The sequence below is a fragment of the Rhinopithecus bieti genome, unplaced genomic scaffold (assembly GCF_001698545.2).
Source record: "Rhinopithecus bieti isolate Rb0 unplaced genomic scaffold, ASM169854v2 scaffold_18354, whole genome shotgun sequence".
Lineage (NCBI taxonomy): Eukaryota > Metazoa > Chordata > Mammalia > Primates > Cercopithecidae > Rhinopithecus > Rhinopithecus bieti.
This window is the reverse complement of record NW_016809835.1, coordinates 1,678,501-1,702,870: the sequence shown is the minus strand read 5'-3', so window position 1 is coordinate 1,702,870 and position 24,370 is coordinate 1,678,501. Positions and strand designations below refer to the sequence as shown.

The 24,370-nt window shown below is 39.3% G+C and overlaps 1 protein-coding gene across 2 annotated transcripts in view; it reads right to left on the bottom strand.

Annotated features, from left to right (window-relative positions):
* The window catches only part of BDP1 (BDP1 general transcription factor IIIB subunit), a 128,833-nt gene that overhangs the window by 37,306 nt on the left and 67,157 nt on the right, over positions 1 to 24,370 (bottom strand). Inside the window, exons 21-27 of one of the 2 annotated variants that reach the window (XM_017890622.1) lie at positions 23,484 to 23,662; positions 22,330 to 22,540; positions 21,159 to 21,289; positions 12,781 to 12,955; positions 12,319 to 12,512; positions 10,918 to 11,302; positions 3,819 to 3,941 (exon numbers count right to left, since the gene is read on the bottom strand). In XM_017890622.1, the coding sequence (XP_017746111.1) occupies positions 3,819 to 3,941; positions 10,918 to 11,302; positions 12,319 to 12,512; positions 12,781 to 12,955; positions 21,159 to 21,289; positions 22,330 to 22,540; positions 23,484 to 23,662 (1,398 nt within the window). Of the gene's footprint in view, positions 1 to 3,818; positions 3,942 to 10,917; positions 11,303 to 12,318; positions 12,513 to 12,780; positions 12,983 to 21,158; positions 21,290 to 22,329; positions 22,541 to 23,483; positions 23,663 to 24,370 lie in introns of both variants that reach the window. The other variant, XM_017890621.1, reaches the window with a different exon arrangement.

Below are 24,370 nucleotides of genomic sequence, written 5' to 3'. Positions count from 1 at the left end.
AAAAAAAATATATATATATATATATATAGTAATTTTATGATAGATTTATCAGGATGTAATCTCCTCATAAGTTGAGGAGCATCTGTACTTTGTTACAGTGATCCTAGGAAACTAATACAGAAAGAAGTAAAACTATCTTTATTTGCAGATGACATGATTTGACATATAGAAAATCCTAAGAAATCTACCAAAGAAGTTGCAGGATATAAAGCTAATATACAAAAATCATTTTTATTTCTACACACTTGCAACGAACAATCCAAAAACGAAATTAAGAAAACAATCCCAGGCTGGGCACAGCGGTTTATGCCTGTAATCCCAGCACTTTGAGAGGCCGGGGTGGGTGGATCACCTGAGATCAGGAGTTTGAGACCAGCCTGACCAACATGGAGAAACCCCATTTCTACTAAAAATACAAAATTAGCAGGGTGTGGTGGCATATGCCTGTAATCCCAGCTACTCGGGAGGCTGTGGCAGGAGAATCGCTTGAACCAGGGAGGCAGAGGTTGTGGAGAGCCAAGATGGCACCACTGCACTCCAGCCTGGGCAACAAGAGGGAAACTCCGTCTCCAAAAACACCCAAAGAAAACAATCCCATTCACAATAGTGACAAAAATAACATACTTGGAAATAAATTTAACAAACAAATGCAAACTTTATATGCTAAAAACTACAAAACATTGTTAAAAGTAAAAGATCTAAATCAGCCAAGTGTGGTGGCTCACACGTGAGTACTTTGGAAGGCCAAAGCAAGCAAATCACTTGAGGCCAGGGAACTAGTCTGGCTAATATAGTGAAACCCCATTTCTAATAAAAAAATAGTTGGGTGTAGTGGCACATGCCTGTAATCTCAGCTCCTCAGGAGACTGAGGCAAGAATTGCTTGAACCCAGGAGGTGGAGGTTACAGTGAGCCGAGATTGCACCACTGCATTCCAGCCTGGGTGACAGAGCAAGACTCTGTCTTAAAATTAAAAATTAAAAAAAAAAAAAAAGTAAAGAAGATTTAAATAAATGGGAAAGATCTCATATTCCTGGACCAAGAATCTCAACACTGTTAAGATTGCATTACCCCTTAAACTGATCTCCAGATGCAATGCAATCCCACTAAGATTCCTAGCTGACCGCTTTGCAGAAACTGACAAGTTGATTTTAAAATTCATATGGAGCAAAATTCATATGGGGCCAAGGATAGTGGCTCATGTCTGAAATTTCAGCACTTAGGGAAGCTGAGATGAGAGAATCACTTGAGGCCAGGAGTTTGAAACCTGCCTGGGCAACACTGTGGGGCCCTGTCTGTACCAAAAAAAATGTAACATAATAAAAATAAAATACATATGAAATTGAAAGGGACCCACAATAGCCAAAACCATTCCAAAAAACAATAAAGTAAAACTCACACTTCCCAATTCAAAAACTTACTACAAAGCGGCCAGGCACAGTGGCTCACGCCTGTAATCCCAGCACTTTGGGAGGCCGAGGCAGGCGGATCACAAGGTCAGGAGATCGAGACCATCCTGGCTAACACAGTGAAACCCTGTCTCTACTAAAAAAAGAAAAATATTAGCTGGGCATGGTGGCGGGCGCCTGTATCCCCAGCTACTTGGGATGCTGAGGCAGGAGAATGGCGTGAACCCAGGAGGCGGAGCTTGCAGTGAGCTGAGATCGCGCCACCTGGAGTGCATCCAGCCTGGGCGACAGACCAGACTCCGTCTCAACACCAAAAAAACAAACAAACAAAAAAAACTTACTACAAAGTAACAGTGATCAATATAGCATCACTAGCATAAGAATAGACATATAGATCTATGCAACAGAATTCAGAATTCAGAAATAAACCCATACAGCTATGGTCAGCTGATTTTTGATAAAAGTGTCAAGACTACTCAATGGGGAAAGAGCAGTCTTTTCGAACAAATGGTGATACGACAAATGGATAGCCACATGCAAAAGAAATAAGTTGGATAATGAGGTTATCCATGTACAAAAATTAACTCAACATGGATCAAAGACTTAAATGTAAAAGCAAAAATCTCTTTTAGAAGAAAAATGGGTAAATCTTTATGACCTTCGGTTTGACAAAGGACTCAGATCTGACAACAGAAGCATGAACAACAAAAGAAAAAATAGATTAATTGAACATCAAAATTTAAAACTTTTTGCTTTAAAGGAAATCATCAAGAAAGTGAAAAGACAACCCACAGTAAGGGAGGAAATATTTGCAAATCATATACCTGATAAGGGACTTTTATCTAGAATATATAAAGACTCCTTACAACTCAATAATAAAGAGACAAATAGCACAATAAAAGAAAAACGGACAAAATATTTGAACACACATTTCTCAAAGATGATACACAAATGGCCAATAGGAACATAAAATGTGTCTGACATCATTAGTCACCAAGGAAATACAAATCAAAACCACAATGAGACACCACTTCACACTCACTAGGACAGCTAGATCCAAAAAGTCAAGCCAGGCACAGTGGCTCATGCCTGTAATCACAACACTTTGGAAGGCTGAGGGAAAAGTATCACTTGAGGACAGGAGTATGAGACCAGCCTGAGCAACACAGCAAGACCCCACCTCTACCAAAAAAAAAAAAAAAAATTAGATGGGCATAGTGGCACACACCTATAGTCACAGCTACTTAGAATGCTGAATGGAAAGGATCATTTACACTTAGAAGGTCAAGGCTGTAATGTGCTACAATTGTGTTACTGCACTCTAGTTTGAGTGACAATGCAAGGCCATCTAAAAAAACAAACAAACAAACAAACAAACAAAAACCAAAAAGTGAAATAACAAGAGCTGGCAAGGACATGGAAGAACAGAAACCCTCATAAACTGCTGGTGGGAATGTAAAATGGTATAGCTACTTTGGAAAACAGTGTGGCAGTTCCTCAAATGATGAAACATTGAGTTACCATATGACCCAGCAATTACATTTCTAGAAATGTACCCAAGAGAAATAAAAACATATATCTACACAAACACTTGTACGTGACTGTTTACAGCAGCATTATGTATAACAGACAAAAAATAAAAATAATCCAAATGTTCATGAATGGATGAATGGATAAACAAAATGTACCATATCCATATGGAATATTATTAGGCTACAAAAAGTAAGGAAGTATCACTACATGCTGCAACGTAGATGAAGAGTAAAAATGTTACATTAAGTGAAAGAAGTCAGACACAAATGACCAGATTTTATAATTTCATGTCTAGGAAATGTCTAGAACAGGCAAATCTATAAAGACAAAAGACAAATTATTGGTTCCCTAGGCTGGGGAGGGTTGGGAGGAAATGAGTAGTGATCGCTAATAAGGTTTCTTTTTGAGGTGATGAAAATGTCCTAAAATTGACTGTGATAATGTTTGCACAATACTAGAAATCACTTACTTGTGCACTTTAAATAATGGGTAAATCATATGATGTGTGAATTATATGTCAATAAAGCTGTTTTTAAAAAGTTACAATTTCAAGCCTCCACTTGCAAAGGCAAATAAATATCAATAATGGAAGAGTGCCAAATAAAATGCAACAAAATATATTTTAACTTGTTTATACTTAGTATAAATTTAATGCAACTGAATGTTAATATAAAAGTCTATGAGGATATTAAGAGCTCTGCCCAAAAACAAACAAAATCAATGCTTTCACTAGTTTTTACTATTCAGACTAACAGCCCCTTACAAAGAGAAATTAGCTAAGAAGTGTTTGTACACCTAAAGCTATCAAAATGAACTGCCAGTCTTTTCAAAGTAAACAAAGAATAAAAGGCCAAAACATATTAAAATGGATGCTTACAAATGATGATGCATTCAAATTTTCTTCTTGTTTCATTTCTTCAATAGTCACATCTGTGTTAGGGAGCTCATGTTCAACAACTGCTATGCATCCTACATCTGGGACATTCACAGTTATTTCAAGCTGTCAAAATAAATTTTATCATTTCATTTTGGCATATTAAAAACAGCAAAACAAAACCTCATCTTCCACATCAATAAGTAAAATGAAACGCTGAAATAAAGAAATAATCCACATTCATACATAACTTAAAAAATGAAATGGAGTGGCCAGGCACAGTGGCTCACGCCTGTAATCCCAGTACTTTGGGAGGCCGAGGCAGGCGGATCACAAGGTCAGGAGATTGAGACCATCCTGGCTAACACGGTGAAACCCCGTCTCTACTAAAAATACAAAAAATTAGCCGGGTATGGAGGTGGGCGCCTGTAGTTCCAGCTACTAGGGAGGCTGAGGCAGGAAAATGGCATGAACCCAGGAGGCAGAGCTTGCAGTGAGCCAAGATCATGCCACTGCCCTCTAGCCTGGGAGACAGAGCAAGACTCTGACTCACAAAAAAAAAAAAAGATTAAAACTTCAACATCAATTTCTACACACAAAAAATATCTGCGAAGGCTGGGCACGTTGGCTCACGCCTATAATCCCAGCACTTTGGGAGGCTGAGGTGGGCAGATCACGAGGTCAGGAGATCAAGCCATCCTGGCTAACACGGTAAAACCCTGTCTCTACTAAAAATGCAAAAAATTAGCCGGGCGTGGTGGCAGGCGCCTATAGTCCCAGCTACTCGGGAGGCTGAGGCAGGAGAAAGGCGTGAACCCAGGAGGTGGAGCTTGCAGTAAGCCAAGATAGCGCCACTGCACTCCAGCCTGGGTGACAAAGCGAGACTCCGTATCAANAAAAAAAAAAAAAAAAAAAAAAAAAAAAATGAAATGGAGTAATTATTTTATTGACTGAGAGCAACTTTGCAAAAGTAAAACATTTAAATTTTTTGAAGGGGCTGTGACTATTACAATCAGTAAGCAAACTTTCTAAGACTCATCTTCTTAGTGCCTGGCATTTCATTTTCCATTTTCTTTACTTTCTCTTTACTTTCCCCTAATTTCTCTGTTCAGTCTGTTAACATTTAGAGAGTGTTCAGTCTGTTAACATTTATAGAGGGCTAGGGGTACAGGGATATAAAGTCAAATGAGACAAGTTTGGTCCCTATCCTCAGTGAACTCACAATCCAACAGAAAAGGAGACATGTAATCAACTAATTATATACTGACATAAATGCCATCTATAATGAGTTGAAAGCCTTTAAAAATATTTATCCAACCGGGCACAGTGGCTCATGCCTGTAATCCCAGCACTTTCGGAGGCCAAGCCAGGTGGATCACCTGAGGTCAGGAGTTCAAGACCAGGCTGGCCAACACAGTGAAGCCCCATCTCCAATAAAAATACAAAAATTAGCCAGGCATGGTGGTACCTGCCTGTAGTCCTAGCTACTGGGGAGGCTGAGGCAGGATAATCACTTGAACCCGGGAGGTGGAGGCTGCAGTGAGCCGAGATTGTGCTGCTGCACCCCAGCCTGGGCAACAAAGTAACACTTAGTTCTCAAAAATAAATAAATATATAAATAAAATATTTATCATACCACTGCCCCCACCCCAACTCCCTTCTTCCAAAACCCCAAAGCCTGCATGATTCTTGATACCCAGGGCAACAGCCATGTAAAATAAGAAGGTCACTCACATTTACTCTCCATTTCTGAGTCCTGTTACTTAAAGAGCCCTGTAATCTGAGCACTAAAGAAGTATTTACCTACTAGAATATATACAATACAGTCTGGTTCTTATTATCTTTTTTGTTTTCTTTTGTTATTCTGAGGCAGGGTCTCACTCATGTCACACCAGCTGCGGTGGTGCCATGACAGCCACTATGCCCAGGCCTATTCTCTTATTAACAGAAAAAAAGAGTATAAAATATTGTATGGCTGAGTAGAAACTGTGAGTAAAGAGTTAAGTCTGAGAATCTGCCTTCATGACATATGTTATTTTTTTTTTGAGACTAGGTCTCACTCTATCGCCCAAGCTGGGATGCAGCGGCACTATCAGGGCTCACTACAGCCTCAACCTCTCAGGCTCAAGCGATCCTCCTGCCTCAGCCCCCCAAGTAGCTGGGACTATAGGCATGTGCCACTATGCCTAGCTAATTTTGTATTTTTTGTAAAGATGAGGTTTCACCGTGTTGCCTAGGCTGGTCTCAAACTCCTGCACTCAAGTGATCTGCCCACCTTGGCTTCCCAAAGTGCTGGGACTGTGGGCATGAGCCCCTGTGCCCCGACTTATCTGTTATAATTACATTTGTATGTACCACATCTGCTTCCTCAGATACAAAATTTAGAGAAAATCTTTGACAATATCTGATAGGACTGGAATGAACTAAAAAATTCAAGTGAGCGCAGGGGTACATGCCTGTAGTTCTAGCTACTCAGAGGTTGAGGTGGGAGGGGCGCTTGAGCCCAGGAGTTTGAGGCCAGCCTGGACAATACCGCAAGATCTTGTCTCTAAAAAAATGAATTTAAAACAATAGGCCGGGCACGGTAGCTCATGCCTGTAATCCCAGCATTTGGGAGGCTGAGGCGGGCAGATTTCTTGAGCTCAGGAGTTTGAGACCAGCCTAGGCAACATGGTGAAACCCCGTCTCTACTGAAAATACAAAACAAAAAAATTATCCGGGTGTGGTGGTATGCACCTGTAGTCCCAGCTACTCATGTGGCAAGGTGGGACGATTGCTTGAGCCTAGGAGGTGGAGGTTGTAGCAAGCTGAAATCATGCCACCGCATTTCAGCCTGGGCAATGGAATGAGATCCTGTCTCAAAAAAATAAAATAAAATAAAGAAAAGAAAAGAAAATAAATAAATACAACAAAAAATGTTAAAGTTCAGGTGATCTGAGAAGAAAAAATTCTTCTTAAAGAGTTGGAACTGGATGGGAAAAGGGAATATTCTATAAAGTAAAAGTTGGTTTTTTAAGCATCATACAGTTTCGTTACTTTAAAAAAGACTTGTAATTCACGTAACAAACAATTCACCCACTTAAGGTGAATAATTCAACGTATTTTGGGATATTCATAGATATGTGCAATCATTATCACATTCAAATGTGGAAGATTTTCATCACTTCAAAATAAACCTTATACCCATTAGCTATCTCTCCCTTAACCTATCTCTCTTCCCCATCTCCCAATCCCTAAGCGACTACTAATCTACTTTCTGTCTCTGTGGATTTCCTTATTTTGGACATTTCATATGAATGGAATCACATAGTATGTGATACTTTGTAACTAGTTTCTTTCCCTTGGCAGAAGGTTCCCAAAATTCATCCATGTTGTGACACATATCAACACTTTATATCCCTTTAGGGCTGAAAAAACCGTTCCATTGTGTTTCAATGCTTTTGTTTCCTCCTGTTGTCCAGGCTACAATGCAGTGGCATGATTGTAGCTCACTGCAACCTCAAACTCCTGGGTTCCAGCAATCCTCCCCACTCAGCATTCTGAATAGCTGGGATTATAAATATGCACCAACACACCTCGCTAATTTATTGATTGAATGCAGATACAGGGTCTTGCTATGTTGTATAGGCTGGTCTTGAACTTCTGGCCTCAACTGATCCTCCCATCTCAGCCTCCCAAATCACTGGGATTACAGATGTGAGCCACCAACGCCTGGCCTTTCAACGTTTTTTTTTTTTTAAAGACAGAGTTTCACTCTTTCGCCCAGGTTGGAGTGCAGCAGTCCTATCTTGGCTCACCACAACCTTTGCCTTCTGGTTTCAAGCGATTCTCCTGCCTCAGCCTCCTGAGTAGCTGGGATTACGGGCGCCCACCACCACGCCCGGCTAATTTTGTATTTTAGTAGAGATGGGGTTTCACCATGTTGGCCAGGCTGGTCTCGAACTCCTGGCCTCGTGATCCACCCGCCTCAACCTCCCAAAGTGCTAGGATTACAGGCGTAAGCCACCGTGCCCAGCCTCAATGCTTTTAAAGAAAATTTTTTCTAACATATATATTTCCTTGTTTAGTGGCTGGCCACAAGGAATAGAATTTAAGGAAAGCCTTGTTCAATTATTATGACTACTGCTATTTAAAAGACAGCCTGTATTAATTCAGGGATACAGTCTGGAATCCAATTTTCAGAAGTTAATTACTGATCATAGTTTCACTAGCAATTTGGCTTCACTTAAAGAAAGAAAATGCAAAATAGATAGCTAAATGAACTCTCATGCAGCATTAACCAGATGTCTTTCCACAAAATTACCCTTCCTTCTGCATTTTCTTGTTTCACATAATGCTTACATTCACTATCTTTACTTTGAATTGTAAGAAACAACCTCATTTTGCATCATTTAAATTAGCTTCAACCATTTTATTAGTTCATTTACTCTAAAACATTTACCAGTTTATTATTAACACTGAATAAAAGTAGGTTTTGACTTCCCTTCATATATGACTTTACAAATTCAGATAATCTGTTAATTCTTAATGGAATTACATTAACATTTAAAGTTTACTTTAATTATCTTAAACATTACTTGAATTGTTTAATGTTTCTTATTGCTTCTTTTATTGTTGCCACTATCTTAGTTAACTCTGATTCATTTCAAATGACTCAGAAACTATCATGAATGCTTACCCAAAACTGACTCAGATAAGCTCCTCAGTAAGCCAAAGAAGTGACTGAAAATTGAGGCAGAACAGAAAACTCTGAAGTTACAAAGTTGGAATGGCAGACTAAGAGGCAAAAGTGTAAGGAAGCTAAATACGTTCAATATGTTCCTCTAGTTCACAACCCTTAGGATGGTTACTATCAAAAGGTACAACATAGCTACTACCGGTACGCTGTTGATAGGGAGGTAAAAGATATAACCCTATGAAAACAGTACAAAGGTTGCTTGAAAAGTCAAGTATAGAATTAACATACGATCCAGGCCGGGTGCAGTGGCTCACACCTGTAATCCCAGCACTTTGGGAGGCCCAGGCAGGTGGATCATTTGAGGTCAGGAGTTTGAGACCAGCCTGGCCAACACGGTGAAACCCCACCTGTACTAAAATACAAAACATTAGCTGGATGTGGTGGCAGGCGCCTGTAATCCCAGCTACTTGGGAGGCTGAGGCAGGAGAATTGCTGGAACCTGGGAGATGGAGGTTACAGCGAGCCAAGATCGCGCCACCGTACTCTACTCCAGTCTAGGCGACAGAGACTCCATCTCAAAAAAAAAAAAGAAGAATTAACATACAATCCAGCAATTCCACTTCTGGGTATATCCCCCAAAAAGTAAAAGCAGAGATTCATAGAGGTATTTATACAACTATGTTCATACCAGCATTATTTCTAACAGCCAAAAGATGGAAGCAACCCAAGTGTCCATTGATAATAAAGGAATAAACAAAATGTGATACATGCACACAATGGAATATTATTCAACCTTGAAAATGAACACTCTGACATAAGCTACAACATATATGAACTATGAAAACACTATGCTAAATGAAATAAAATGGTCACACAAAAAAGTACTGTATGATTCCATTTATACGAGGAGTCAAATTACAGAGCCAAGATGTAAAAAAGTGGTTGCCAAAAGGTTAGGGGGAGGAATGGAGAGTTATTGTTTAATGGGTATAGAATTTCAGTTTTAACAAAATAAAAAGAGTTTGCCAGGGGTGCAAGGCAGACCTGGGAGTGACCAGGCCAGACAGGACAGCGATAGGGCTCGAGGGACAGGTATGGAGTGTTTGTATCTTGTATCTTGGTTTTTTGCCAGGCTAGGGGACAACCACTCATTGCAGGATGTCTTAATCATCTTTAAAAAGAACGCAGTAGCTCATGCCTGTGATCCCAGCACTCTGGGAGGCCGAGCTCAGGAGTTTGAGACCAGACTGGGCAATGTAGCAAAACCCCATCTCTCAATTAATTAATTTTAAAAAAGAGTTCAGTGGATGGATGGTAGTGATGGTAGCATGACAACATGTACATGTGAAAGTTCCTAATGCCACTGAACCATACACTTAAAAATGAGTAAGATGGCTGGTCACGGTGGCTCACGCCTGTAATCCAGCACTTTGGGAGGCCAAGGCTGGTGGACTGCTTGAGTTCAAGAGTTCAAGACCACCCTGGTCAACATGGTAAAACCCTGTCCCTACCAAAAATACAAACATTAGTCAGGCGTGGTGGTGCACACCTGTTAAGTCTCAGCTACAGGAGGCTGAGGCAGGAGAATCACTTAAACCTGGGAGGTAGAGGTTGCAGTGAGCCGAGATCCCACCACTGCACTCCAGTTTGGGTGACAGAGTGAGATCCTGTCTCAAAAAAAAAAAAAAAAAAAAAAACAGAAGAGGAGAGATAGTAATCATTTTAGGTGACATGATATTTTAGGCACTTTTTTAAATTTTTATTATTTTTTTTTTATTTGGAGATGGAGTCTCACTCTGTTGCCCAGGCTGGAGTGCAGTGGCGCAATCTTGGCTCACTGCAACCTTCGCCTCCCAGGGTTCATGTAATTCTCCTGTCTCAGCTTCCCCAGTAGCTGGGACTACAGGCACCTGTCACCACGCCTAGCTAATTTTTGTATTTTAGTAGAGACAGGGTTTCACCTTGTTGGTCAGGCTGGTCTCAAACTCCAGACTTCAGGTGATCCATCCAACTCGGCCTCCCAAAGTGCTGGGATTTACAGGTGTGAGCCACCGCGCCTGGCCCAATTTTTTTAAAAAAGAAAACAAGTAAGTCCCCTCTAGCTTCTCTATCAACCAGAAAACACCCGCCAAAATGTTTGAAAAATTAATCAGAAAGTAGACTAAGCAGCTTCTATGTACACGTCTAAGCAGATTTCTCTCATTGTTGTTACACTGACTCCCTTGCTGGGCCTGGGCCATGGGGGCTGAGCAAACACAAAAGGTTATGCAAAGCTCCAAATTATATTTGGTAGAGGTTATTTAGAGAAAGAACTCTTCAAATCCTAATAATCACTAAGAGAAGAAATAATGTCCCCTAAAAGAAACAAGAGGTAAAAACCAAGTAAGATAAAGTACCAAGGATCAAAAAAAAACAAAACCAAACCTCTTCCATTGTTTCCTCTATCTGAGCAGAAACAGGTTCAGGAGATCTGAGACCAACAGGTACAAATACTGGAGCTTTGTTTACTTCTTCAGGAGCAAGATGACAGCTTTCTTCTTCATAGTCAGACTCAAAATCATCAGCATCATCTTCTTCTTCCTGGGAAGCCCGAAGAGTCACCAGCATGGCCTTGGAAGCTCTAGGTTCCTTCTTAGAGGTCTTACCCCGAACTCGTTTTGATCCACGACCTCTGGTGACATTTGGTTTGATCTTTCTGTGACTTCTCCTTTCACTACGATTTCTCTCATACTCAGATGCAGAAGAGATAGTTGTTTTCCCATCCAGAGCAATTTTAGAGTAATTTGATTCTTTTAACGGTTGTGGACAGCTAGACGTTTAATCAAAACAACAAGGTCATATGCATGCAAGGATAATTTCAATGAAAACCAAACTTTTAGAGTGAAATTCCGGTTCCAGTCATTAAAATGAAAATGCCCACCACCCATTCCTTGAAAATCTTATGCTGTGAAAATAAAAAAGGAATTAACTACTAGTTTCTCATTCAGAGTTAATTCTTAGTTATCTACCTACAAATTTTCATAGTAAGTTTTAATTCTGGACCATTCTTTCCTGTAATAAGAAAGTGAAGATAAAATAAACACAAAACTGATAATTATTAGAAGAAAAACGGATAAAAGACACAGAACTGGCTGGGAGCAATAGCTCACCCCTGTAATCCCAGCACTTTGGAAGGACGAGGCAGGTAGATCACTTGAGGTCAGGAGTTCAAGACCAGCCTGGCCAACATGGTGAAACCCGATCTCTACTAAAAATACAAAAATTAGCTGGGCGTGGTGGTGCCCACCTGCAATCCCAGCTACTCAGGAGGCTGAGGCAGGAGAATTACTTGTACCTGGGAGGTGGAGGTTGCAGTGAGCCAAGATCACGCAATTGTACTCCAGCCTGCGCGAGAAGAATGAAATTGTCTCAAAAAAAAAAAAAAAAAAAAACACCAAAAACACACACACACACACACACACACACACACAGTACCAATAAATACAGAATATGAGATCAAAAGGTGGTATTAGTTTATCCCACTGGGTAAACAGGTTAAAAGAAAAAGAAGGCAGCAGAAATCCACTAGAGCAGTGCTGGTTTCTAGAACTTAAGTTTCTTTCCATTTTCTTTGAAAACTATAGAAGTAAGGTATTCTTCATTTTGTTTGTGACTCCATTTGAATGAGCACCTTAATTACTTAGCTTAATTACTACTCTTTGGTCACGTTTCTACCCATGTCTAACAGACTCAATACCCAAAAATTTCGTTCTACCAGTAAGTTAAGGTAAAAGTTAAGTGATTTTTATTTCCTATTGTGAAACCTTTTGTTAAATAAAATATTACCTTGTTAGTTTATTGAGATATTGCTCTTCAACAACTGAAGATAGTGAATTATCTCCTACAGTTTCCTCTCCAACCCTTCTTGATGGTCCAGCTTCTTCTAATTCAGCATCTATTTTTGCCAAAGCAGACTCGTTGGAACCTACACAATCTTTTCTCGCTGAAACCTCCATAGATGTCAAAAGCTCAGCTTTTTCCTTAGATTTGAGAAGAAATTAAATAGTTATTACTACAGAAACAATCTCTATGTTAATTTAGTTTGTTAGTTTGGCCTAAATCTCCAAGTTTACACATATATACAAGCAATTGGTTGCTCATCTTTTATAACACTAGAAAGTCACTTTTCATGAAAATGGCTACAGTATGGAAGTCAAAACTATATTTTACTCATGCTCTTCATGATCTTGACAAAATAGACCTCACTGAGAATTCTTTTTTTTTTTTTTTTTTTTTGCCCAAACTTACTTTTAGAAGGAGCTGGGTGTTGGAAGCTCCTTTCTGCAGCAAATGATCTTCTGGCTTGCCTTCCTTGCTCTGATCTGTTGTGCCTTTTTCTAAAATTGGTTCCTCTTTCTTACTGGGTGCTCTTCTCAAATTTGGCTTAGCCTTTTGGAATTTCCTTCTTGTCATCTGTGCTGAACTAGGAACATACAGTTTATTTTCATGTCTAGAATGAAGTATGAATCATGTTGAAGAACAAAAATCAGAATTTCTTGTTGATATAACAGCTGTTACATCAAACAATTTTGGATACAAATCAATTCTATGTTCAAAGGATTATAAATAAATTGGCAACAAAATCAAGCATGTAAAATGAAACCACACATTGCTGATATGAAAGGAAAAACTTACAAAGCTTTTGTAGGTTCCATTTTCTATATAGCCTGAAGAAGTTTTACAATAATATGAATCTTTTTAAACTTTCATTTATTCATTCCATTATGTGATTTCATGCTATTTTAATTTTCAGAGAAATCACAAGATCAGAAAAAAAAATGCAAGTAGCTGAAGATAGATTTCATAATGGCACTTTAAACAAATGCTTTCAATTGGACCCCCAAAGCATGAACAAATATATGACAGTTATAACCAATTTGATCCTTCTAGTTCTAAAGTAGGCTTGAAGAGTAGAGTCTATTCTCCTACCATATGCCTGAAATCTCACTAAAAAGGGTTTACTGACAACCAATGTCATAAGCCTCTCAATATAATCCATTTGTATCTGCCAAATCAGAAAAAGACAATGTTTTAGCATTCAAGAGAGTAGCCACAGCTCCCAAAGTAACCTGAATAGCTATCTAATGGTTTCCTGGAAAATATTTTAGCCACTGGCAAGGATCTGAATTAGGAAGCTTAAAAACTAATATAGGCCAGGTGCAGTGGCTCATGCCTATAATCCCAGCACTTTGGGAGGCCAAGGTGGGCGGATCACCTGAGGTCGGGAGTTTAAGACCAGACTGGCCAGCATGAAGAAACCCCATCTCTACCAAAAAAACAAAATTAGCTGGGCATTGTGGTGCATGCCTGAAGTCCCAGCTACTCAGGAGGCTGAGGCAGGAGAATCATCTGAACCTGGGAGGTGGAGGTTGCAGTGAGGCGGCGGTTGCAGTGAGCTGAAGTTGCACCATTGCACTCCAGCCTGGGCAACAAGAGCGAAACTCTGTCTCAAAAAAAACAAAAAAAAAAACTAATATAAATCTGGATATTTATAAAGAATAACTGGATATATTAAGTACCTATCATGAGTTCTCTGAAAGGTCTGCATTAAAAACTAATCTTTTTTTTTTTTTTTTTTTTGAGATGGAGTTTCGCTCTTGTCACCCAGGCTGAAGTGCAATGGTGTGATCTCAGCTCACCGCAACCTCCACCTCCAGGTTCAAGTGATTCTCCTACCTCACCCTCCTGAGTAGCTGGGATTACAGGCATGCGCCACTATGACTGGTCAATTTTTCTATTTTTAGTAGAGATGGGGTTTCACCATGTTGGCCAGACTGGTCTCAAACTCCCAACCTCAGGTGATCCACCTGCCTCAGCCTCCCAAAGTGCTGGGATTACAGGCGTGAGCCACCACGTCTGGCCTAAAAACTAATCTTAAGCAATATTCCTAAATAAAAATTACCTAGGAGTAGTTACCACATTTCCAAATGTACTAACCCTCCTACATTCTTCTGGCAGTAAACAACACGGAAGTTCACAGGAAATTCTAACAAGGTTACAATGCTGGCTAATGTAGACTAATTACATGGGAAAACAAATCATATTTAAGTATAAGCTATTTACAATCAAATGTGATTCTGCAGAGGTATTTAAGAATAAAATATAAATAAGACCAATGTGCTACTGAAGTCAAAAGGGACAACAAAATGCCAAATTGGCTGGGTGTGGTGGCTCAAACCTGTAATCCCAGCACTTTGGGAGGCCAACGCAGGTGGGTCACTTGAGGTCAGGAGTTCAAGACCAGCCTGGCCAACATGGTAAAACACGATCTCTATGGAAAATACAAAAATTAGCTGGGTGTGGTGGTAGGCACCTGTAATTCCAGCTACTCAGGAGGCTGAGGCACGAGTATTGCTTGAACCTGGGAGATGGAGGTTGCAGTGAGCCGAGATAATGCCAGTGAACTCCAGCCTGGCGACAAGAGCATAACTCTGTCTCAAATACACAAAACAAAACAAAAAAACAACCCACAAGATGCTGAACCTAAGAATAAACTAACTATAAAACTATACAGAGAGAGGCCAGGCACACTGGTTCATGCCTATAATACCAGCCCTTTGGTAAACTGAGGCAGGTGGATTATTTGAGGTCAGGAGTTCAAGACCAGCCTGGCCACATAGTGAGACCCCCTTCTCTACTAAAAATACAAAAATTAGCCAGGCATTGTTGCAGGCACCTACAATCCCAGCTACTCAAGAGGCTGAGGCAGGAGAATCGCTTGAACCCAGAAGACGGAGGTTGTAGTGAGCCGAGATCATGCAATGCACTCCAGCCTAGGCAACAGAGCAAGACTCCATCTCAAAAAAACAAACAAAAACTATACAGAGATAGTTACTTTCAATTACTGTATGGCTAACAGCTGAAATATACTTCACGAACTAGAAAAGGTTAAAAAAAGGGGACAATGGGCGTGACAGGTTTCTATACAGGATTTTTTTTTTTTTTTAATAGATGGAGTCTCGCTCTGTCGCACAGGCTGGAGTGCAGTGGCGCAATCTCAGCTCACTGCAAGCCCCGCCTCCCAAGTTCATGCCATTCTCCTACCTCAGCCTCCTGAGTAGCTGGGACTACAGGCGCCCGCCACCACACCCTGCCAATTTTTTGTATTTTTAGTACAGACAGGGTTTCACTGTGTTAGCCAGGATGGTCTCGATCTCCTGACCTCGTGATCCACCCACCTTGGCCTCCCAAAGTGCTGGAATTACAGACGTGAGCCACCATGCCTGGCCCCATACAGGAAGTTTTAAAGTCAGATCTCTCTCATCAAGAAATACAAAGGCTAAGCATAAAATAATCTGAAACACAAAAAGTTTGTTTCAAGAAACACTGCCTATGTAACTGCAGAATTTGCTAGTCTGAAAGTTATAAATCCTGAAAACTAAACTGCTTGGCCAGGCACAGCAACTCATGCCTGTAATCCCAGCATTTTGGGAGGTCAAAGCAGGACAATCACTTGAGCCCAGGTGTTCGAGACCAGCCTGGGTGACATGGTGAAACCGTCTCCACAAGAAATAAAAAAACAGCCAGGTGTGGTGGTACACACTTGCAGTCCCAGCTACTTGGGAGCTAAGGCAAGAGAATCACTTGAGTCTGGGAGATTGAAGCTACAGTGAGCCGTGACTGTGCCATTGCACTCCAGCCTGGGCGACAGAGCAAGACTCTGTCTCAAAAAAAAAAAAAAGCTAAACTGCCAATATTACTTTGTGTAAGTCACTTAAACGCTCTAGATCTATTTAGTCAATTAGAAATGAAAGCATTAGGGAAGGCTGCCCTCAAGGTCACTAGTGTTTTAAAGGCTCACTTGGAGTAAAAATCAAAATCCTTGCAATTGCCCTATATAATCTATCCATCTCTATCCTCAGCCTTTACCTCCCATACATCTACTATTCTTCCTCCTTTGCACTCTGTCCTACGTTGGCCTCTTTGCTGTTCCCCAAGCATGCCAGCACACTCTCCTCTTGCCTTAGTGCTTTGAATTGTTTCCTCTTCCCCAGGACATCCCCTAGACTCAACATACTCCTTTACTTCTTTCTTTTGTTCTTAAAGGTGCACAGCACCCCCACCTGGCTAATTTTTGTATTTCTTTTGTAGAGAGAGGGTTTTGCCATGTTGGTCAGGCTGGTCTCAAACTCCTGAGCTCAACTGATCTGCCCATCTCGGCCTCCCTAAATGCTGGGATTACAGGCATGAGCCACCACAGCTGGCCCTTCACTTCTTTTCAATGCATCCTTTTTATTTTTAGAGTGACTTTTGCTCTTGTCACCCAGGCTGGAGTGCAATGACACGATCTCGGCTCACTGCAACCTCCGCCTCCTGGGTTCAAGCGATTCTCCTGCCTCAGCCTCCCAAGTAGCTGGGATTACAGACAGGCATACACCACCATTCCTGCCTAATTTTGTATTTTTAGTAGAGATGGGGTTTCTCTATGTTGGTCAGGCTGGTCTAAAACTCCCGACCTCAGGTGATCCACCCGCCTCAGCCTCCCAAAGTGCTGGGATTACAGACGTAAGTCACCGCACCCGGCCTTCAATGCACCCTTTTAATGATGCTTTCTCTGGTCACTGCTGATTAAAAATTGAATCCCCAATCACAATACCCCCTACTCAAAACTTTATTTTCTCTACTTATTTATCACTTATTTATTCAACTTATTTCTCTTGTTTATAATCTGCTTCTCAATTAGAATATGAACTCCACAGTGATAGCCTTTTTTTCTTTGTTCATTCGTACATCATCAGCACTTAGAACAACACCTGGCACACAGCAGACACTAAAACGTTTGTGGAATAAATGAGTATGTAAGGTTATTGTCAGTGGTAAAATTCTAATTTTTTTTTTTTTTTTTTTTGAGATGGAGTCTCGCTCTGTCGCCCAGGCTTGAGTGCAGGGGCGCGATCTTCACTCACTGCAAGCTCCTCCTCCCGGGTTCATGCTATTCTCCTGCCTCAGCCTCCGGAGTAGCTCGGACCACAGCCACACGCCGTCACTCCTGGCTAATTTTTTGTATTTTTAGTAGAAATGGGGTTTCACCGTGTTAGCCAGGATGGTTTCGATCTCCTGACCCTGTGATCTGCCCACCTCAGCCTCCCAAAGTGTTGGGATTACAGGCGTAAGCCACTGCACCTGGCCAAAATTCTATAATTCTTTAAGATCAAAAAGGGATTATACATAGAAAATAATCCCATAGTTAGTAATTAGGAGAAGTGAATGATGTAAACAAAATTCATTTGCAATGTTTCCTAGACATTATCAGAGTTAAATTGCTCTGAGATCAATCATAAACCTAATCCAATATAGCATTTGTAATATAAGTGTAATGAATTTTAGTAAAAAACATTTCAATAAAATATCCAGTTTTAAAAACTGAAAAAATGGCTAAGTAAGGGAACCTAAAATTAATGTGAAATAAAAATTGGCCTTAATCTTAAAAGCAATATGGAAAGACTTTACAATGCACAGCACAGGAAACAATCAACAAAGTGAAGAGACAACCTACAGAATGGGAGAAAAAAATTCCCAACTATCCATCTCACAAAAGTTAATAACCAGAATATATAAGGAACAAAAACAACTCAATAGCAAAAAACAAATAATCTGACTAAAGAATAGGCAAAAGATCTAAACAGACAGTTCTCAAAGACATACAAATGGCCAACAGGTATCTGACAAAATGTTCAACATCATTAATCATCAAGGAAACACAAATCAAAACAGCACTGAGATATCATCTCACTGCAGTTAAAATGGCTACTATTAAAAACACAAAAAATTACAAATACTGGTCAGGATGTGGAGAAAGGGGAAAACTCATATGCTGTTCATGGGAATATAAAGTAGGAATGCCATTATGGAAAAAAGTACGAAAGTTCCTCAAAAAACTAAAAATAGAACTACCATTTGATTGAGCCATCCTACTGCCAGGTATATGTCCAAAAGAAAGGAAATCAGTGTATCAAAGAGCTATCTGAACTCTCACGTTTACTGCAGTGGTATTCACAATAGCCAACACATAATATCAACCTAAGTGTCCAGCAACAAATGAATAAAAAAAGTGAGAAAGTGTGGTGAATATATATACAATGGAATATTATTTAACCATAAAAAAGAATGAAATCCTGTCATTCACAGCAACATAGATGGAACTAGAGGTCATTATGTTAGGTGAAATAAGCCAGGCACAGAAAGACAAATATTGCATGTTCTCACTCATATGTAGCAGCTTAAAAAGTGGATCTCATGGAGGTAGGGATTAGAATGGTGCTCACCAGAGACTAGGAAGGCAAGAGGGAAGGGAGTAATGAGAAGCTGATTAGTGTGTACAAAAACACAGTTAGATAGAAGGAGTAAGTTCTGGTATTCAATAGTACAGTAGGAAAAGTATAGTTAACAATCACTTATTGTATTATTTCAAAATAGCTAGAAAATTATGTTGCCAATATAAAGATAAATGTGTGCGGTGATGGATATCCCAGTTACTCTGATTGATAATTATATACTGTGTATAATGTATCAAAATATTACATGTAGTCCAAAAATACGTGTAACTATTACACATCCAAAAAAAAATGTAAGGCTTTTAAGACAAAAGTTGGGGACGGGGTGGGGGCTGTAATATTGGAAAGAAAAGTAATCCAGACTGGGCACAGTGGCTCATGCCTGTAATCCCAGCACTTTGGGAGTCTGAGGTGAATGGATCACCTGAGGTCAGGAGTTCCAGACCAGGCTGGCCAACATGGTGAATCCCTGTCTCTACTAAAAATACAAAAATTAGTAGGGTGTGGTGGTAGGTGCCTGTAATCCCAACTACTCGGGAGGCTGAAGCACAAGAATTGCTTGAATCTAGGAGGCCAAGGTTGCAATGAGCCACTATCCAGTCACTGCCCTCTGAGACTCTGTCTCCAAAAAAAAAGTAATCCATACTAAAATGAAAACTTCACATTAGAAACTTGTCTAAATGAGGCCGGGCGCGGTGGCTCAAGCCTGTAATCCCAGCACTTTGGGAGGCCGAGACGGGCGGATCACGAGGTCAGGAGATTGAGACCATCCTGGCTAACATGGTGAAACCCCGTCTCTACTAAAAAAAAAAATACAAAAAACTAGCTGGGCGAGGTGGTGGGCGCCTGTAATCCCAGCTACTCGGGAGGCTGAGGCAGGACAATGGCGTAAACCCAGGAGGCGGAGCTTGCAGTGAGCTGAGATCCGGCCACTGCACTCCAGCCTGGGCGACAGAGCGAGACTCCGTCTCAAAAAAACAAAAAAAAAAAAAAAAAAAAAAAAGAAAAGAAACTTGTCTAAATGAAAGCAAACTGCTTCAAGCATCTAAATTTAACAGAGGTCGGGCATGGGGGCTCACCGTGTAATCCCAAGATTTTGGGAGGCCGAGACAGGCGGATCACTTGAGCTCAGGAGTTCAGGACCAGCCTGGGCAACCTGCTGAAACCCCATCTCTACAAAAGATACAAAATAATAGCCAGGCATGATGGTGTGCACCTGTGGTCCCAGCTACTCGTGGCTGAAGTGGGAGGATCACTTGAGCCCAGGAAGTTGAGGCTGCAGTGAGCTGTGACTGCACCACTGCACTCCATCCTGGGCGACACAGTGAGATACCTTGTCTCAAAAAGTAAATATAATAAAAGAAAATATAAATCAATAGCACCTGTTTCAACAGATGACCTAACATGCCCAAATTCTAGCTTCACCCAACTAGAGAGGGTAAAAAAAGGATACAATAACATCTCCTCTGCATTTCCCAGAAATGCCAAAGTCACTCTACCTAATTAAAGGAAGCTGAAATATTTAAAGTATATTCTTAAGTGCTGAAAACATCCTGGAGGAAAATTAATAAATACTTCACTAAAACATGTTCTAGTTACAAAGACGGTAAATTAGATGGACCAAGAACTATACACAGAAAGGAAAGGCGTTTTTACTAAAGAACACATCTTGCTTTAATATCAATAATAATAAGGCAGATAGCAAGTAATAAATAAAAGTGGTAATGTTAAAACTTCTTCATCCTAATAGCTCATCTCATATAAAAGATATCATTCTTACCATTTGGCTTTGATACAGTTACCTCTAAATATAGTATACAGTAAGTACTTTATAGCACTACCTATTAATGAATTTTAGTCAGTAGGTTATAAACATCTTTTGTTTTGTATTTGTTATTTTTATAGAGACGAGGTCTCACTATGTTGCCCAGGCTGGTCTTGAACTCCTGGACTCAAGCGATTCTCTCGTCTTGGTTTCCCAAAGTGCTGGGATTACAGGCGTGAACCACTGCGCCTGGCCTGAATTTCTAAAAAAGATACAAAGAACTTAAGAATCTTTGTCTACTATTAAAAGTTTAGTTTCAGTACCAAAAAGTAGGATGCTTGTCAAACTTTTCAGAGAAATTACATATATTTAAGAGAATATCACATACTTAAGAGAATATCAGCCATGCAATTCATACAGTATTCGAGAAGCAGATTTAAAAGACTCTCTAGTATCAAAAGTATTTATTACTTTATCCTTTTAACATTTTCAGGATGTGAAGTTATTAATATACAAAGTCAACTATGCAAAAATATAACCTTTATCTTTGAAAAGTCTTATGTTTTTCTCATTAAAAGCAAACTCACCTGATTGTTTCATCTGTTTTGTTAATATGAAGGTTTTCTACAAGAACCACCTGACTTTGATTTTCACACATTCTGTGTTCTGAAACTATGGAAGATGGAACTTCAATTTCAGTTTCAATTTGAGGATTTGACTGAAAAGACAAAATCCTATTAGTATGTTATTTTTATAGCAGAATATACCTCTTAAAATATTTCCATCATTAAGAAAGATATTTGGTTTTCTAAAATCCCTTTTCTTCTTTAAATTCTTATTTATTTATTTCAAAATAGTCTCATCATACTGCCCAGGTTGGTCTCAAACTCCTAAGCTCAAGTGATCCTCCTTCCTCAGCCTCCTGAGTAACTGGGATTACAGGCACATACCACCATTGGTGGTTAATTCTTTAAAATTAGATTCAAACTGGATATGTAATGTTCATATTCTGTTGCCAAAACAAGGATGCCTAGTTCAGAGAGAAGTTTCAAAGATTATTGCAATAATATGTTTACATAATACTTTGAAACCTATAATAGTCACCTGCTATGAAATTAAAAATAAACAAAAGTTTAATTTTTTTTTTTAAAAAAGAGCTTTTGGTTCAAATAAAGATTATTTTAAACCCAGACTTTGCACTGCTAAAGAGAAAATAAGAACTACCTAAAATGAACATTTTAGGCATTACACTACTTAGACTTTTTTCCTAATACCAAAAGTCCCATCAATAAGAGATTAAACTGTCATTCAAAACAGCACGTTATACAGCAAAAAATGATGTAACTAACATATTTATTGATCCAGAAAGCCACTTAACATAGTATTAAGTGAGTAACAGAAAGTTATAATATGTAATGACTTTATTGCTTAAATCTGCATAAATGTGCATGTATGTGTGCATGGAAATACATCCAGTAAGATATGTCAAAGGTTTTCAGTGGTTATCTCAGAGTAAGATCTGTGGTATTTATTATATTATTTTGTCTTTTACGATGAACAGCTTCATTAATTTTAAAAGAAATACATTTTTTCACTTAAAAAAAAAAAAATCCAGAAGAGCAAATCTGAAACAAAACTGGAAACTGTATTCATTGAGTAGAATAAGTGTCAGATGCCTGTATTTCTAAGCCATGTCTGAGCTATAACTTATTTTAAATGCATTAAAAGGCTCAATTTAATTACATAACAATAACTCACCGCAGTTAAGATTTTCTTCTCGGTTTCATCTTTTCGTAATACTGTTCTTTCTTCCTTAATTATGCCTTTGGCATCATCTTTGTCTACTATTTGCCTCTGTCCTGTCTTTCTTACATTTGGTCTCGGTCTCTGAAGTCGGCCCCTTACTGGTCGAGCAGTTTGGATAACACTTTCCTTCACTTCTTGCTGGAAAGTGTTTATATTATTAGTCCTAAACAAGAGCACAGGGAGAAAGTCAGGGCACTTGACTGTAAAAGTTGAAAACCAACGTAAAAATGTAAAATTTGGATCTCCTCTAATAAACGCTCTAAAAAATACTCTGTACCATCAAAGGGAAATTGCTTTCTGATTATAAACATCTTACTTTACAAAAGAAAACAGTTATTTCAATTCTCAAAAGGTAATAAACTTATAATAATATGCCTAGAGTAGCTAAATATACAGACAGAATGGTGGTTGCCAGGAGCTGGAAGAAGAGGAGAATAAGTTAATATTTAATGGGTAGAGAGTTTCATTTTACAAAGATGAAAAATAAAGTCTAGAGATGAATGGTGGTGGCAACGGAACAATAATGTGAATACACTTAAACCCACTGCACATTAAAAAATAGTTAAAAGGTAAATTTTATGTTATGAGTATTTCACCAATTTTTAAAAGGTAATGAATATATATAGCTCATATACATACAGGCTAAGCAGCCCTCATCCAAAATGCTCAGGACCAGAAATGTTTCAGATTTCAGACTTTTTTAGATTTGGAAATATTTGCATTATACTTATCAGTTGAGCATCCCTACTTTGAAAATCCAAAATGCTCCACTGAGCATTTCTTTTGAGCATCATATCAGCTCTCAAAAAGTTTTAGATTGTGGAGCATTTCAGAATTTTTTATTAGGGATGCTCAGCCTATAGTTTTTAAATGCATTGCTTGGTATAGGCTCTTACACAGCTGACAATGCAGATAAGCAGGCAACCATTAGATGGTGTTGAATTCAATCTGATATTATATTTTAGGCAGTCTGCTGTATCAATAAAATTAAAACAATATTCTTTATGTTCACTTTTTAAATGAATTAACATATCTCAATAAAAATGAGAAATATTTAAAACAAGTATCTCTCTTATTTTATATTTTCAAAGAAAATCATTGTTTACCCCATAGAAACAACTAAGTCATTTTCCTGGGATTGTGCTGACTGAGACTCCTCTTTAGGTTCACAAGAATTTGAAGATGAAAGGTTCTTTTCAGTCTGTGTACATGGCAATATCACAGCCTCCTCATTCCTGTGACCTGATGTGTCTTTTTCTCTTGTTATCATTAGGGAAGCTTCATCCTAAAAGGTAGAAAACAAAATTTCATTCAGGGTTGCTAAAAGTATAAGGAAATAAGAACTTTCTTATTCTATTAGTACAAGTATAAACTGATACCATCTTTGTAAAGAATAATAAGTTAGTCTATACCAAAATTCTAAATTCCCAGCAATTCCACTTCTAGAAATGTATCTTATAAATACTCAACAAGTACAAATATACACACAAAAATATTTATTGTAATAATTTAAGCACCACCTCCCTCACCGGGAAAGACAAACAAAAAATCAGAAATAAGACAGATCTATCATTAGGGGACTGAATAAATAAATTTTAATTTCTTTTTTTTTTTTTTTGAGACGGAGTCTCGCTCTGTCGCCCAGGCTGGAGTGCAGTGGCCAGATCTCAGCTCACTGCAAGCTCCGCCTCCCGGGTTCACGCCATTCTCCTGCCTCAGCCTCCCGAGTAGCTGGGACTACAGGCGCCCGCCACCTCGCCCGGCTAGTTTTTTGTATTTTAGTAGAGACGGGGTTTCACCGTGTTAGCCAGGATGGTCTCAATCTCCTGACCTCGTGATCCGCCCGTCTCGGCCTCCCAAAGTGCTGGGGATTACAGGCTTGAGCCACCGCGCCCGGCCTAATTTCTTTACAATGCAATACTACCTGATCATTTAAAAGAAGATATATCTCTTTGTACTGATCTAAAAGAAGCTCACAATATTGTAGGTGGAA